The sequence below is a fragment of the Haliaeetus albicilla genome, chromosome 4, assembly GCF_947461875.1.
Source record: "Haliaeetus albicilla chromosome 4, bHalAlb1.1, whole genome shotgun sequence".
Taxonomy (NCBI): Eukaryota; Metazoa; Chordata; class Aves; order Accipitriformes; family Accipitridae; genus Haliaeetus; species Haliaeetus albicilla.
The window spans coordinates 42,433,144-42,449,502 of record NC_091486.1 but is presented as its reverse complement, the minus strand read 5'-3'; the positions used below and the strand labels follow the sequence as shown (position 1 = coordinate 42,449,502).

Here is a 16,359-nt window from a genome sequence, read left to right as displayed (position 1 = left end):
GCAGGACATTTACTCTCCTGTATGTTTGGTGTGTTACTTGGTGTCTTGGCAAGATGCCATAGAGAAAGCGAATGCGGGGTAAATTGAGGTCCCTTCTTCCCCGGTTGTCCTGCTCATCTCTCTGGTGTTACCATTCTCTGTTAGGACACTAAAAATGATAATTTCGGCTCTCGTTCTTTCATCTCCTTTGTTTTATATACTTGGGCTGTCTCCAAATTCTACTTGCTACTTCTTCTTGGCACTTGAAAATGTTGTAGAAGAACTCTTCTCAAGATCCTCTGTTACTTTCAGTACCCTTACCTCTGGCTTCCTGACAGCCATGTGCTTCGCCAGTTCAGTCAGAATGAAGGGAAGATGAAATTTAATGTCCTTTTATATCTATTTATCTATCTTTTTAATTCTTTTTTTTTTTAAAGAGGGGAAGAGGAAAACTTTCTCCATGAAAAAGCTCATTTGCTGTATTATCAGTCCTATTTTGTCACACAGAAATGAGCTGAGGAACATGTTGTTATTTACAGAGAAACAGTGACTTTCAGAAGTTGTGTTCCTGCATTTCTGTCTGCATTGATTGGCCTTTCAGCCCAAATATGAGCTGCTTTTTTCATGCCTCTTCCTTTTTACCCTTTGCTTCTTGAAATTAAAAAAAAAAAAAAAAAAAGGGCAATTTGGAAAAGCTGGAAGAATCAGAAGAGGACTTGAAATCATCAAAAGAGACTTCACTTCAGCTGGATGATATAAAGGGTTGCCTCCTGCTTGGTTCTCCTTCAGAAGTTTCATGATGACTGCTTGCAACTTGAGACCCTGGTCCGTACACTGACCTCCGAGGAGTATGTGAGAAGTCCCGTCAGGCTGCTGGTGCCTCCCCAGAGGAGTGCCTTGCCTGTATGGCAGCTTCGTGCACGTGTAAGAACAGTCACTAGTGTAGGAGCAACACTGAAGAGTTGACATTGGAGTGCCTGCTTTTCCTTTTGAGCAACTTTACCTGGTGAATTCCTACCTATAGCAATTAAGATGAGACCACATAACGGGTTAAGTGTCATGGGAGAATCCTTCTCAGGCATCCTGGAAATACCCTCTTACTTTCTTTCCTCGCTTCTTTTAGGAAACTCGGCTGCTTTGAAGATGTTCTTTTGCCCTTTTGTGTGCATCACAGACCTTTATTTCCCCCCTCATAAGTTACAAGTGAGTTGTTGTCCAGACCCTTCAACCACTGCTGCTGTTCCGGTGAGCTTTTCATCAACAGCATGCAGAATTTTCCACATTGGCTCTGCTCCAGTTGTCCATCAGCATATACAGTATATTCTCAAAGGCTATACTTGTATCTGATGGGAAAAAAAAATCTGTCCTTTTGTCTTTCCAGACTACTTCCACATACTTTTTAATGATGTTTTTAGTACTCATTTATGTTATGTGTAATAATTTAAAAAAAGAAAAAAGAAAAAAAAAATCAAGACTTTGTTCTTAATCACCTTTTGGTCCTTTCCATTCTGCCTGGTTTCCTCACCTTCCCGCTATTAGTAACTTGTTACCTCAATTCATTAGTTGCTTTATAGGCTAAGTGACAGCTTTATTTCTTTCAAGACTATGATGTAACTTCACATTTTTGGCTACTTTGAATAAATTGGAATGTCTTCCTTTAAAGTTTTGTATCTCTGTACCAATGGCTTCAGCAAATGTGTTGGGAACTATCTATCTATCACCATAGTAGCCATTTTACAACGCTGCATTATTTTCATTTTTTTGATTAGCTCTCAGTGAACTGATGTCTCCAGACTAGGATTAAGTCCAGCTATGGAGTTCTATGGCACTAGGTATTTTTATTTAGGTTTGAGGCAGAATTTGGTTTAGCAATTTTGAAGTAGAAAAACGGAATTTACAGACTTTGCCCAATGTTTTGCTTACTCATACACTAGTAAAACAAATTAAACTGTTTATATCCAGTTAAGGTTATATTGTATAGAATGAAAATGTGCCTGCCATATCAACAGAACTATCTAAGTTTTCAAAAAATAATGGCAGGGAAAATATTTAAGGGCTTGGAATAGAAATGTGTGGAAAAGTGGCAGTAGGGCAGTCCCGCTGTGTTCCTGAGCCTAGGCTGCTGTTCTTGCATATCAGGACTGAATAAGATACAGCTGTGGATTGTAATTTCTTGAAAGCAGTGTATCACTGTTTAAAACTAACTTTAATCCTTGCAGACCAGTAATGGAGGAGGGAGTTTAAGTGATTATTCCTCCTCTGTCCCATCAACTCCAAGCACCAGCCAGAAGGAGCTACGGATTGATGTCCCTCCCACTGCCAACACACCAACTCCTGTCCGTAAACAGTCCAAGCGCCGATCCAACCTCTTCACGGTGAGTGAGCCAAGGAAGAGACTATTGCTGTATTTTACATAGTGCTCTGTGATGATGGCCTGAATTTCAACCCTGTTGAGTTGAGCTGGTCTAATCCAGACAGGAGTGTTGAGATGGATCTGTAGGCTCAAAATCAAAAACACCCTAGAATTACCATGGGGTGGTTCTGTTGGAGGACTTAACAGAAACTAAATACAGTGAAGTTCTCCTGTTGGGAATTGCAGTGAAGCAAGTGAATCCACAGTTGAATTCTGGAGCCTTTTTCCAACTTTAATTCTCAGACCTGTCTAGATTCCCTGGTTTGGCAGTAATCAAAGAGAAAGCTGGGCCTCTTCTCCCCAATCCTGCCCTTACACTGAATAATGCTGCTGATGCAGGGCTCCCTTGTGAGGTCTCCTGTGTTTGTGGAGAGGTCTTAGGTTTACCATGGGAATACCATGCGGTACTGCAAAATAACTACCCCATGCTGCTTTTATTACTATACAGTCTCAACTCACTTTTCCAGGGCTAAGAGATGATGGAGATTAAAATGACTTTTTTTCTTCCCAAACCATCTGGGGTTTGCTTCATTGAGAGGCAAAAAAAATGTACTAAATAGAAGGCTTGACTGGTCCAATATGATAGGTCTTTGTTATGGAGAAGTAGTTTGGGAGATGATAATGAAGCCTTGAGTGATGATTTCCTTAGTTTAGTAGTCTTACTGAAAGCTTAGGGATTGTATTGCCTCGGTAATTGTGGTTTTGTAAGCAGTTTTTTGACACTTAACACGCTTTATAGCAAAACCAGAATCTCTGTGGGCTCACATGTAAGTCCCTTGGTGATGGTAGCTACATGTTAGATGCGTTTAGAAAGCCATGACTTCCTTGTCATCGTAAAGAGTTTGTATTTTTTTATTCCAAAGGTGATGTCATGTTCACTTCCTAAAGGTAGCTCGCTCCTTGGTTGCATCCAGGGAACCGCATACAAAAATGGTAAAACCATTTCCTTGTACTCTAAACAAAATCTGATCTCTCAGCCTTTAGCAAGTAGAAAGTTTTGTTATCGTTTTGGAGCGCTGAGTGACCGCACAGAGTCACAGGGATTGTATTTCATGTGTCCATCCCAACAGTGATATTTTGATTTCAAATGAGATTTTTAAACTCCTACAAAGGAATGAAAATCATGCATTTGTGCTTAGGCGCAAATGTCTAGGTGCAAAATAATAAAATGTGCAAAAATGAGTGGCATGTGAAAAGGGGTCCAATTTTGATGCTGGTATTTTATAGCAATCGTGCAGATTTCCTCCTGTTGGTGGGAATACTCACTGCCATTTGGGCATATTCAGGAGCTACCAACCCCACTAGATGTCAGTGTCAGCCCAGAAACTGCCAGCAGATTAATACCTCTGGAAATGGAGCTGAGACACTACAGCATCCCTCAAAAGCATTCGCCGACCATTTCTGGTCTGAAGGTTGCATAAAATGCCATAAGGGCTGTATAGATGTTGTTGACATTTGGGAAACTGGGGATGTTTTAAATTAGAGTGAGTATAAATTTGAGAAAGTGAATAGAGAAAAATATACCCATCTGCGATTGCAGAAAGGGTTTGAGAAGAACGTTAAAGTCAGCTGCATTTGCTGTAAACAAATAGACTAAAGCTCTGGTTTGTGATAATTAATAGCATAGTGAGAACCAAATTTACTAATGTGAGAGGATGTTGATGGTTGTCTTAATGTCTAATAACCGGGGGAAAATTGGGGGGAGAACAAGTCCTATGGGGAAAAAATAACAATAATTTGACTTTTCAGAATTAGCTTTGTCTTTTAAGCTCTGGACATATTGAATGTTGTGTAATGAGTTGCCCTGTAATCCATGTCCTGAAGTACTTAACACTGACCCTGCTGTAACTCAGGTTTTATGCCATATCAGCCAAGTTATAACCTGGAATTATTTAATTGAATAAAAATATGACCACTATTTTCTGTCTAGTTATGAACAGAGTATGTAATCAAAATATTTTACTGTTTAGGTCTGGGTTTCTTGCTGTGCTTCTTTCCTAGCCTGTTACTTGCTTATGCCTTTATCACTTACAGAATCAAATATATTTCTGTTTAATTGCAAATTGCCCCTTGTTATCTAGCATAGGTAATATGTGTAATTTCCTACACAAAGAGCTTTTTGTGTTGGAAGAAAATTGGGTTAAGTAGAAAACAGGTAACAATTTTTCTTAAAATGCTTACAGCTTTTGAGTTGAAATAGGGTTGAGAATTGTAAGCATGTTCATGTTTAAGTGCATTAAATGCAGTATCTGATCTTTTTGACTTTGAATATTAATATTTGCTGTAAAGCCATTGTTGCAATAGCTGACTTTCTACTTAAGTGATAAAATAGATCAAATATAGCACAAGGGTAAATGTCCTTTGTTTTGTGCACTGTATTAACAGGGACAACTAAATAATACTGTGTAGCACAGGTGGGGATTTAAGATGCATATGAGGTCCACTTCAGCAAAGAACTGATTGTAACTGTGTGTCCAATCCCATATGGGGCGAATGAACTTCTGGTACAGTAAGATGCATCTTCTTTCCCATGTTCAGCATTACCTATCTTGCATCTTTGCAGAATTGCAAGCAAGACTTTTTTAAAAGTTAAAATGAGCTCTCTGTCTCAGTATCTACTATTAGAGATCAGATTTCTTACTTTTGGGGCTCTCTGGACTGCTGATACTGGATTCTGGTTGTGCCCAAACTCAGGTGCTGCATCCCTCTGGGACTAAATCTTATTTCACAGACCTAACTTGGGTAAGGTTTTATGTTGACATCAATCTGCGTATGACTTCCACTGCAAAGGGGAAATGAGTCAAGTGATATTCATGCAGGCATTTTAATTTTTTTGGACTTTTTCTGGTTTGCTTGAATGAAGTTTTAAATAAAACCACTTAACGTGTAGATGTGACATCAGGAAAAGTCCTAGCAAATGTTGATCCACTATGGTTTCGAGTCTATTTTACACTATAGGATGTAAGATGCATTGTGTGTGTCATAGGTACAAAAGCGTAAAAGATCAGAATATATCTATTTCACTGCATGATTTGTCATTATAAATAGCAGAGCCCACTAAGATTCTCCCTTTGAAAATTTTATGTATCCTGTGATTACAAGCAGCTAGAATAGAATTTGCCTAACAGAAATTCCTATGTTTCTATGCTTTTGGCATTTGACAATATTTTTGCATATAGGTATTTCTCTTCTATGTGCAATGTATTATTTCCAGATGCAGTTACTTTTACGGAATGGAAGACATGGTGATTTAAAAATAAAAATGAAAAATAGTGCGTAGATATTTAGCTTGCTTTTCAGAGGCAGGATCCTTTCTTTAAAAAAGTCAAATAAAAAAGAAACATTCAAGTTGACAACTTCCCTCCCAAGGATTTGGCTACCTTCACTGACTTTCTTTAAAATGTCACTTATGGGCGCTTTGCACCATTGAAGCATTGTTTTGCCTTGTATTATTGGGAAGTGGCACTTTCAGATTCAGAAATCTGTCTTGAAGGACGAGGAACAATAGTTATCCTGAACATTGGATTTCATCCCTCCCACTTGTTTTGCTTGCTTTCATTTATTCTTTGTTTAATTCCCCGGCACGTCATTCCATTGCCCCGAACCATAGTAACTAGTGATAGGAGCCCATTCCCGGTGGAGCGGGGAAAGCAGCACGGGATCCCTGCTGGGTAAATGTGTTGCTTAGAATGGTGTTACTTGAAGTCCTCCTCCGTGGGTTTTCTCCCTCCCCTTCCTTCCTCTTGCGCCCGAAGGCAACTGCTTTGGGGATTTTTTTCTTCCTTCCACCCCTTCGTATAATTTGGAAAATGGGTATTAGCTGTCCACAATCCTAACTGTTCTCCTAATTTCAGTGTCTTTCAAACATCTCTTACGGCTGAAAATGAAAAGCAGGATCTTGTGTCGCTCTGGTTTTCATTAACTTCCCATTGTGATACTGGACATTGCAAATGTATGCATTTCATATATCATCTCTGATTTGAAAAGCACATGAAAATGTTTTCCCATTTTCGATATTGTGTGAGTAATGTTCCTATTGAAAAGTAATGGAGTGAAGTTGTCACTTGTCAGTTCAGTTATTAAGGAGGATGATTCTCAGGTCTTCTTTTTGTAATAAAATAAATCTGTCAAAATCATTACGGTCGTGCATTCTTTCACAATAATGGACTGGAATCTGAATAACTTCTTAAAATTCCTATATAACTTTATAAAGTCATGAAGTGAGCACTGTGAGCTTACTCCTAAGGCAGTTCTAGTGTTATAGAAAGCCAAGATGAGACAATTCAGGATTTAAACATTGGTTAAATTTTCCTCATGCTGATTTTTCTTCATTGTGTTCAGATAACTTTTTTCAGCATCAATTGCTAGCTTTTCTTTCAATTCCAACTTTTTAACCATCCAAAAGTAGGGGAAAAAAAAAAAGTCAATATGATCAAAACCAGCATCATAAAGTCACATTTCTAAGTAGTTGATAACATTTCTAAAAACCACACAGATATAAGTAAGTTTATGCATGTATATATCAGATTTTTTTAATGGCAAGCTGGAACCTTCATTCCTCTTTGGAGCCTCTACTGGAAACTTCAGAAACGTGTCCTCTGATCTGCTGTGTCTTCAGGCAGTGAAACTGTAATTCTTTAAACCCAAATGCCATTTCAAACAAGTGGATGGTTGGAAATTACAGGCAGTATTTTAGTATTCATATTTTGGGACAGTTGTGTACTTTTGTAGATTCTAAGTCTCGGCCTTTGGGTCTATATTTATGTGTCAAAATACTTTTTTTAATTGCTTTAAAAAAGAAAAATTTTAAAAAAGCGTTCTCTGTGTGAACCACTATGTTTAATGGAGCCCAAACTTTCTTTTTGCTCTGCAGTCTCGGAAAGGGAGTGACCCAGACAAAGAGAAGAAGGTCCTGGAGAGCAGAACAGATAGCATTGGAAGCGGTCGCGCAATCCCAATTAAACAGGTATGCCGAAATTTTTTTTTTTTTTTTTTTTTTTTGCTTTCCATAGTTGGAGACACACCTCGGGTCTTAAGCACTCTGATGGCAGGCCCATGCGCCAAGACGTGTTTGATGTGCTCCGGTGATGAATGTGGAAGTCACTCACTTGACATCAATTAGGAGAGGTTCCTATGTGTATTAAAATAGGATCATTAGAATAAGAAGAGGGAAAATGTGACAACAGGCCTAATGAAGTGCAGTCTGCCGGCCTGCATATGGAGCGGGTTTCTAGGCTGTGCTGGCTTCAAAGCTGCCTTTGTAGAGGGGGCTTTGATTGGGCCGTGTGCTGCCAGTCGGCAGGGTAAATCAGATCGCTCTACAAGAGCCCCTTGTGATCGCAGAAATAGCCTGATGTGGCCCTAATTTGCTACTGCAGACGGACATCTGAACACAGTTTCAGGCTGGTTTGTAACAACGAGGCAATTAGTTGTGATAATCATAGCCGGTGTGTCAGCTGTGCGTTCTTGTTTGTAATTTGCTAATGAAGGAATTGTAACTTTGATTAGGTTCAGTTTCATTTAGACCTTATTATATAAGAGAACGTTTACAGCTGTAATGTGTGGCCTTAATTAAACTTCCTCATTACACAACAGGACTTGAATTCAAGGATTTGTTTTGGTCTGTTTTACTAGCCTAGATGCACTTTCATTAGCCTGGAAACTCAATGCTAAATTGTAGCTGTGAACACTCCTTTGAAAGGCAAAAGCAATGCAGGCATCTGATGCAAAGTATTTGGGTGAATGAGATCATTTACTTTCTCAAATTAAATTACACTGAATTCACACAGTTAAGAACACCACTCTAAGCATTTGTACGGGATGCTTACAAATAGTTTCTGTGGTAGTTTTGGCAAGTATTTACTTCTCTGTGAGTTACTTTGCTGGAGATAGCAAAATTGCCGAGCGAAATGAGCTTATTTTCTTCCCACACGGTTGTTTCCAGTTTCTTTTGGTGGCTTTCCTACCCTCTGGAGGGTCACTTGCCTCTTCTAATCCGTCCTCAGTCCATGCTTCATCTTGCCAGGTAGCCCTGGGTCTCCTGTTTGGGGGTGGGTTTATGTGCTTTGGGGGGTTCGTGGGTTTGTTGTTTGGTTTGTTTTTTTCTTTTTGGAAGTAGGGGTGAGATGGTGTTTTGTACCGTTAACTGTTTGCAGTGATTTTCTTTCTTAAAGGCAGTTAAAAAGACCTTTGGGGACTATCAGGCAGCAGAAGTGCTGTCGTGTCTGTGAATCTCTAGTAGACAAATTTTAATCAAACACACTGCAATTCAGAAGAGCAGTTTGAAATCAGATAAGCTCAGGATTTGGCTTTGCATTCAGTGGAGGAGATTCCAGGCATTTAAAACAAGCTAGAATTTTTTTCTACAGCTTTTGTGTGGTACGAGATGGGTTAGACTGGCTGGAATTCTTTTTGGGTAATGCTAATTAAACAAAAGTGTCTGCGAATGCAGCTGAGAATAAAAAACAGAGGAATATACTTTTCAATATTTATTCAAGGCATACATACTGTTCTTTTCTAAAATGCTGTTGTATGAAATTAATTTGATTAAAAATGCACTTGTAGGAAGAGTATTGTAAGATAAGCATTTTAAGTACGATTGCCCTATACCATGTTGTAATGAAATATCCCCTACAATCTCTTGAATTTCTGTATTGAAAATTTCTCCCTGCACCCCCTACTTGTATACTGAGTATGACCAATCTTTTGGGAATGTGTACTTTTTGTTATTAATCGCAATTATGGTAATTTCCTTTTGTCACGTACAAGCAATTATCAGCAAATATTTGAGCATGTCTGTAGTCAGCAGATACATCCTATTCATCGGGGTTTTGGAAGGGTGCTAAAAAAAGGGAGGCTGAATGGCATGCAGTGCTGTAGGATGGCTGCTGTCAGTGGTATTTCACATCATACTTACATGTGAAGAGAATGGATTTTGGAGTTCATAGGTTTTCTAGGTTACAGTCTGCAGTAAGGTGTAGGAGACCAGTGCCACCTAGCCACTGAAGCAAAAGAAGATGGAGTAGGAAAAAAATGCTTTTTTTGATGTGGAAACTCTTAATTAAAAATTGACATACAGTATGTATTCATACTGACGATGTTTCACTACAGTTTAAAAATGTACATTAGTTTGAAGTGGTCTTTGATTACAACCTACACTATTTCAAGCAGAAATGGCTCCTGAAGTTTGACCAAGGGATAGCTTTTTGTCTAGCCACTATTTAGATGGAGACTTCCTATCAGTAGAGGTGGCACCAAGTTAAATTGCTGATAACGACTGTGTTCTTGGTGGGCTCTACCGGTGCCAGATTCTTGGAGATTTCTTTGAGGCAGTAGAAATTCCTGCTGGTGTCTCTTATTTTATGCATTAACTGTGAATAAGACAGCGGGATGTGAAAAGGAACTTTTTGACCTAAAAATGTTAGTGTGTCATGCTACTGTGCTTCTAATGAGAAGCCCCTTCCATCATGGTATGCTTCTGTGACAAATGGTCAGGGAATAGCAAGAGGAGTCTGTTTTCAGGAAGTTGGATGCAGATTGTAGTATTCACAGTATTGCTGTGGGAGAGCTATCTTATTATATCCTTAAAAACCTCTTCCTTTTAATCTTTTTGTCACCATGTTTTCCACTGTTTGTCCTCCTTCTAGCCTGAAAGTCACTTTGCACTACCCTGTGCTAGTATCATGAGTAACCTCCAGTTATGTTAAATGTCCTCTGACTTTTTTAAGCTGCGGTTGAGCAAAATGCCTTTCCCAGCTTCGTGCACATGCTCTTTCTTCTGTCTTTGGGACATCATCAAAAGCATGTGGTGACCAGGCCCTTTTAATATCTGTTGTCAGTACTTTGTTTTATTCTTGGTAGGTTCTTACTCTATATGCATGCCAGCAATACTTTACACGGACTGCTGGCAAGGCTGGGCTTCTTCTGGTGCAAGGCAGAAGTCCAAGCTCATATGTGCAGATCAGTGCTTCAGTTGTGTTGGTTGAGCTTATTAGCAGATTTATTCCGCCAGCGCCCCCCGCCCCCTCGCGCCCCCCCCCCCCCCCCCCCAAACCAACAACAAACTTATGGTTGAAACTCCAATATGATGGGTTTTGTGTTCTCAATTCACTGCTACCTGAAGAAAATGTAATTACAAAAAAGCGAATAGATAAAATAGAAGTCTTACTATTCAGACGTTGAAATCAATGACTTGGTTATCCAGTATATTTTGTGGTGCCTGTGGCTTGTTATCTACCCAGGGTCTCCCAAAAATCTGAAGTAGTATTTCCCAACTTTAAAAAAAAAACAACAAAAAACCAACAAAACAAAAAAAAGCAAACCAAAAAAACCCACCAAAACCAACAACACCCCCCAACTCCCAAAAAGAAAAAACCCACAAAACAACAAAACCAAAACAAGTTAATTGGAGATTGGAAATGTTCTAGTTTTGAGAAAAAATGCAATCTCTTCCAGCACTAGAGGGGCACGTGAAAGAGGGGAGGAAAAGCTGGTGTTAGTCAAGTATGTTTGTGTGTGGTGGGGAGAGCACAGAATAAATGTATGAAAAAAAACAGCTCTCTAGGAAATGTAGAAAAAGTGATGATGAGGAGTTTGTCATTCATTTCAACTACAATTTTTTTTCATAGATCAGGTCTGTACTGGAGCTGTTGAACCAACACAGCTATGGTTGATGTCTGTCATCAAAGTGATGCTTTTGTGTATTTGGAGACAGTTTAAACTGGTAGAGGAGTGGGTTTTTTGTAGGGGCATTTAATTTCTCTCCTGGTTTCTCTCTAAATGCACATACACGTCTTGTGAAGTGAGCTGTGCTGGCATAGAGAGTTGCTTGTAATTCTGTATTACAGCCTTTCTGGGACCCAGATACCAACCCACACAGCTACTAGGGTTTAGTGTGGGTTTTGGTCAGGAGAAGCCAAGAGTTGCAACCTGCTCCTGAGTTCCTGTTCTTGGTCCCTGTATCCCTGGGAGCTTGGGGGAAATAGGTAAAATTGTAAATGGCATATTTCCTTCCAAGGAAACACCTCGCTCCTTCAGGGCTTTATCCTTAAAGCAATCTGGTCGAAAAGATTGCTGGTCGAAAAGATTAATGTTCTTATTCTTTCTGTCCTTTCTAAATGTTAAAATACACTTTTCACTGCAGTGCTAAATATGGTTTTATTGGGTTAAGTCACATAAAACTGTTCTGACAAACCTTCTTGCTCCCAGCAGAAACCCAAAATGTAGGCAATGAAAAGCAGGTGTGTTTTTAAACTGTGGCTGCTAACTTCTGCCAAAATAGTCTAAGCTGAGTGAAATTTTCGGAAGGCCAATTTCCCAGGGAGGTACAAACACCTTCTGCATGCATAGCAGGATCAGCATGCCTTAAATCCTGTGCTTTTAGCATCCTTTGAGAACTGCAAATGCCATAATTTTCCAAAAAGAAGAAAAAGTCTCACTTGTGTGCTATTTTAATATCTTGTACTAATCAAATGGAGTCAGAAAATGTCTGGAACAGTATTAGCCCAAAGTTAAAATCCATAGAAAGTTCTGAACTTCTGAGAAATTGGTGCTTAAACTAAAAATATTTTAGCTAACTTCTGTAGCATTGCTAATGCTATCCTTAAAGCAAACTTAGGGTGAATGGCTTATTCTGTTTGGAGTATCCTCTGTTCAAAACCATTTATTCTGAAAACGAAGACTTGTTCCTGGTAGCCTGAGTGAGTATTTTGAAGCACATATTAGGCTGTACAGTGTAGGGTGACATACTTTCCAGGATGGGGTGGTGGGGGGGGTTGTAGCATTTTTGGAAGATTACTTTGTTTTCTGTGGTCTTGCTAAATCTTTATCAGTAGTGCATATTCAAATAAAAAAAAGCACAACAAGAAAAATAAAAGCAAGAAGCTCAGCTCAGCGGTGAGGGGGCTTGTCATGTATTAATTTTTCATTGCTGTGGAGAATTGTACATACATAATCACTTGATTGCAGTGGGAGTTAGCGAGCTCCTATGGTGTCATTTGCATAAATCTTGTTAAGTCAATGGCAGTTAATGAAGTACAAATGAGCCTGGAGAAGGTGACATGCAAATCGTGGGTGGCAGATGGGAGGTCTGTTTTTGGGATGGCAGCTGTGTGCTCGTTCTTTTTTTATTTTTTTTTTCTCTCCTGTCCCCATCCCCCCCAGATTAGAGTGTAAATAAATACGTAAGAGCTGGCCTTGACTTTCTGCTTTCAGACCTCCTTCTATTTGCCACTTGCACTTAATCACAGATGCTCGTATTATTATATAGTCCAACTATATAACCTTGAGTGTTCTTCTACTAAAAACTGGTCAAAATGGATTTTGACAGGTTGCCTCAACCCTTGCCTTACCATGGGACGTGCTGCACCTCTTGTGCCCCCAAATTCCTGCATCATTTAGGAATAGCAAACTTGAAGTCTGGATTAAAAATAAGTGTTCTAATGGTTAATGTTACGCTGATGACATAGTGAAAAATTTGCCATCCATGACTTGCAAAGGTGAACTTCAGAATCCATTCGCTTCTCTCAGTTTGCAAATGGCTGTATTAATAGAGAAAGTCGAATATCTTATTCGGGCTTTACTTTTAGGTGATATTTCAAATGACCTTCTTTGCCTACCAGCTTGGCGTATTTAAGTACATTAAAGTAACTTAATGAAATTAGGTACTTTGTCTTTTTTTTTTTTTTTTTTTTTTCCCCCCTCCACTCTGAACTAAAAATGGCAAATATTTTTTAGGTCAGGGCTAAGATAGGGGCTTTGTCAGCAAGTGGGGGTGGCATCACTGATTTGCTTTTCATGAAGAAGAGCTTGATTCCTGGATGCACAAGTTGCAGTTTTTCCTTAAGACGGGCGTAAACAAAACTGGAACTTCACAACCTACATCTGATTTTTATAAAAACATAGCATTAGACTTGGCAAACATAACTACTTGAAAATGCTTTCAACAAATGTCAAACTTTGCATGAAAAAAATGTCACTTTGGTTAAGTAGCTTCTGAAATATTTGAGAAGTTGTGTTGCGACTTATGATCCCTTAGCAGCAATTGTTAAGTAACTTTTAAATCGAGTTGTGTACTCCTGAGAATTTCCTGTTAACTTTTTTTGTTTCAAGCCTGGCCATTGCGTTGTCAATTTTCAATCCTTTCCCAAGTGTCCTAGTCTTAGAAGAATGTAACCAAAGCAATTTGTCAAAAACTTTCCTATTCAGGGAAAAATCTGTGCTATTTTTAAGATGTACTTAAAGCCAAAATACGGAATTTTTATTTAATTAAGGGTTTTTGCTAGTGAACTCTTTTAATACATTGTCAGCATGCTGCTCTGTGGAAAGAATCTCTGGGAAATTGGGAATTGCTTTATTTCTCAATGATTTTTTTTAATTTATTCCCCCCACAGCCCAGTCTCACCTGGGCACTCCTCACTTAGATTGCCAACACCTGCACAGCAGCCCCTGGCCTGAGGACTTTAGGAAGTGCTCTTCAAGTGAAAGAAGAGAATTTCGATGTAGTTTATCTCAAACTGTTTGTATTAGACTTAGTTTTAGCATTCACTCTTGGTATGTGTCTGGAGAGAAGCTTTGCTAGTAAACTCGAGCAGCATGCCTCTTCCAGCCTGAGCAAACAAACCCTTTGCAGTGACCATCTGTGCGGTGGAGGGTGATGAGGAGAGCTGCAAGGTAAGGCAGGTTCTTCAGGTACCAACCCTTTTCCTTCCTTCCGTCCGTCCTTCCGTCCAAGCTTAGGCTGTCCATTTGCATTTGTTCCCTTATTTCTGATCACTAAATTTCCAGAGTTGTCTTTTTGTAACCTTTTAGCCCAAATAGGTGGGACTGTAACACGTTTATTCCCTATCAGTCTGCATTGCTCAACTTCAAAAAAGAGGTTTCTAAAGCTTAATTTGGATTTTAATAGACTTTGCCCTGTGTTATCTTTCTGACCTCCTGTCTGTCTGCTGCTCAGCTGCTGCCTTCTCTTCAGTTCCCTACAGGTGCAGGTCAGTCCTGCCTCTGCTTGACTCGTGCTTTTCCTCTTCCTAATTTTAATTTTGAGCTCTAGCTGGGGCGTTTATGTGTATAGTAACAGTTACATGATTCTTGTACGGAATAACACGCAACACTGTGTTATCTTGGTCCTTCTCATTGAACCAGAAAGAACATCGTACCTGAAACCTATTTTCCCCTAAAATACCCAGGGCTGTCTGTACAGCTGTTAGAGAAGTTCAGCAAGTATGGCAGTGTCTTGGAAATAGGTTTTGAAAAGAGATTGTCTGCCACGTCTAGTCAGTCAAACTGATGTCCTTAGTCGTCCTCACTAGCAGAAGAGCACTGTAATGCTTCAGGCAAGTGTCAGACCCGAGACCCGCCACCGTCATAAACAACAAATGCTTTTTGCAGCAGGTTTCCTGAAAGTAAATGTTTCCTTTGAGTCTACCAAAAGAGAGAACAAATAAGCAACCATCTTAGCATCTAGTCTTGCTTAATTCATACGACTTGACAGGGTGAAGGAGAATGGTATAGCACGAGCAGGACAGACACACGATGCTACAGCTAGTGCATTAGCAGGCCCTGCGACCCATTGCTGAGTGCTAAGGCTTATCCTATGGCTTCTGTCTGCATTCATAATCAGGTTACATTTTGAAATAAAAATGGCTAATGCATGTAATGACCAAAAGGGCTGCAAAAGAAGGATGGTGGCAAACATCTGGAGGGCGCACAGGACTCTGGGATTTACTTGCCTTTGTTATACATGTGCCTTCTGTAACGCGCCTTTCTACACAGGTGCTACCTGCAGAGCTCCTGTACTGAACCCCCTGTTTCACTGACACAAGAGACCCAAACCACTGGGGTGCTGCTTCTCTTCCCTCTTCTACACCAAAGCAATCACCAAAACTACTACTGCTTTGGGTTTTATTTACTCATGTTCATGTAGGCTTCTAGATAGTTGTTTGCAAGCCAGTATCAGTGTCTCCGGAGAGTAGCTTTCCAAAACTCAGAAATTATGTGATTTACAAGGAACTGGCAGATGACATAGTTTTATTTATTTATATCTAGCGTGAGGTGTAATTTCCTCTGTCACACTTCTGCCTAATCACAGTAATCAGTACCCAGATCTGCTTGTACAAACACGAGGGTATGGTTTTTAGCCAAATACTCTTAGTGCTGAAATCTTCTGTGTAATTCCTCTGCAATTGTTTATAATCAGAACATACACATTTTGCTGTGTTTTTAATTAGCTGATTACTAGTTATAAAATGTTTTCTACTCACTGTGGTTCTGTAAATTGTTAACTGGTACCTACCAGTATAATTAAATATTTCAGAGCACTTGGCTGTGGTTGCATTGAACTGTGAAGAAATAATGTTATATAGCCAATCAAAAAGAGATACTTGTAAACTCATTTAAAGCGTCAGAGTGTGTTAGGACTATCATGGTGATGCTTATTGCAGGAGAAATTAAAGATACAGTTTTGTGCTAAGAGGCAATACAGAAATTAGTTCCTGAATTAGTTGTTAATTGATTTGGTAATTCCCTCGGGTCTGCATGCTCTTTTTTCCTTTTTCGTTGTTGCATTCAGTTAACAGTGACTATTCCCAGTGCACTTGAAATATTTTTTCCAATTAGATCAAATGTGCCCTTACATCAGAGGATCGGCTACAGCTACATGTACCTGCCTGGAATAATGTTTCATTTGACTGCGAAAGCTGGTTTTGTGTGTTTTATCATCGATGGATTTTCAGATACCATCCCAAGAAAAGCAGTAGTCCTAAGTGTTTGGAATAAAATAGCATTAAAAAGTTCCTGGATTTAATGGACTTTTTTTTGCCGTTTTGGGAAGCTTGCTTTAATTTATGCCTCTCTGATATCAAGCAGTGGAAGGAGATGAGGATGCCATGTAGTTCAGCTCAGTGCGCTGCTCTGTTGGACAGCTGGCACAACCCTGTGAGCTCCAGCCGTTAAACCCTTCCCTGCCTGAG

The 16,359-nt window shown here is 39.5% G+C and overlaps 1 protein-coding gene across 11 annotated transcripts in view; it reads left to right on the top strand.

The window, feature by feature from the left end:
• The window catches only part of AGAP1 (ArfGAP with GTPase domain, ankyrin repeat and PH domain 1), a 395,948-nt gene that overhangs the window by 197,312 nt on the left and 182,277 nt on the right, over positions 1–16,359 (top strand). For 10 of the 11 annotated variants that reach the window (XM_069782145.1, XM_069782144.1, XM_069782147.1 and 7 more), the window contains 2 exons: positions 2,199–2,354; positions 7,266–7,358. In XM_069782145.1, coding sequence (XP_069638246.1) covers positions 2,199–2,354; positions 7,266–7,358 — 249 coding nt within the window. The remainder of the gene's footprint in view (positions 1–2,198; positions 2,355–7,265; positions 7,359–16,359) is intronic. The other variant, XM_069782140.1, reaches the window with a different exon arrangement.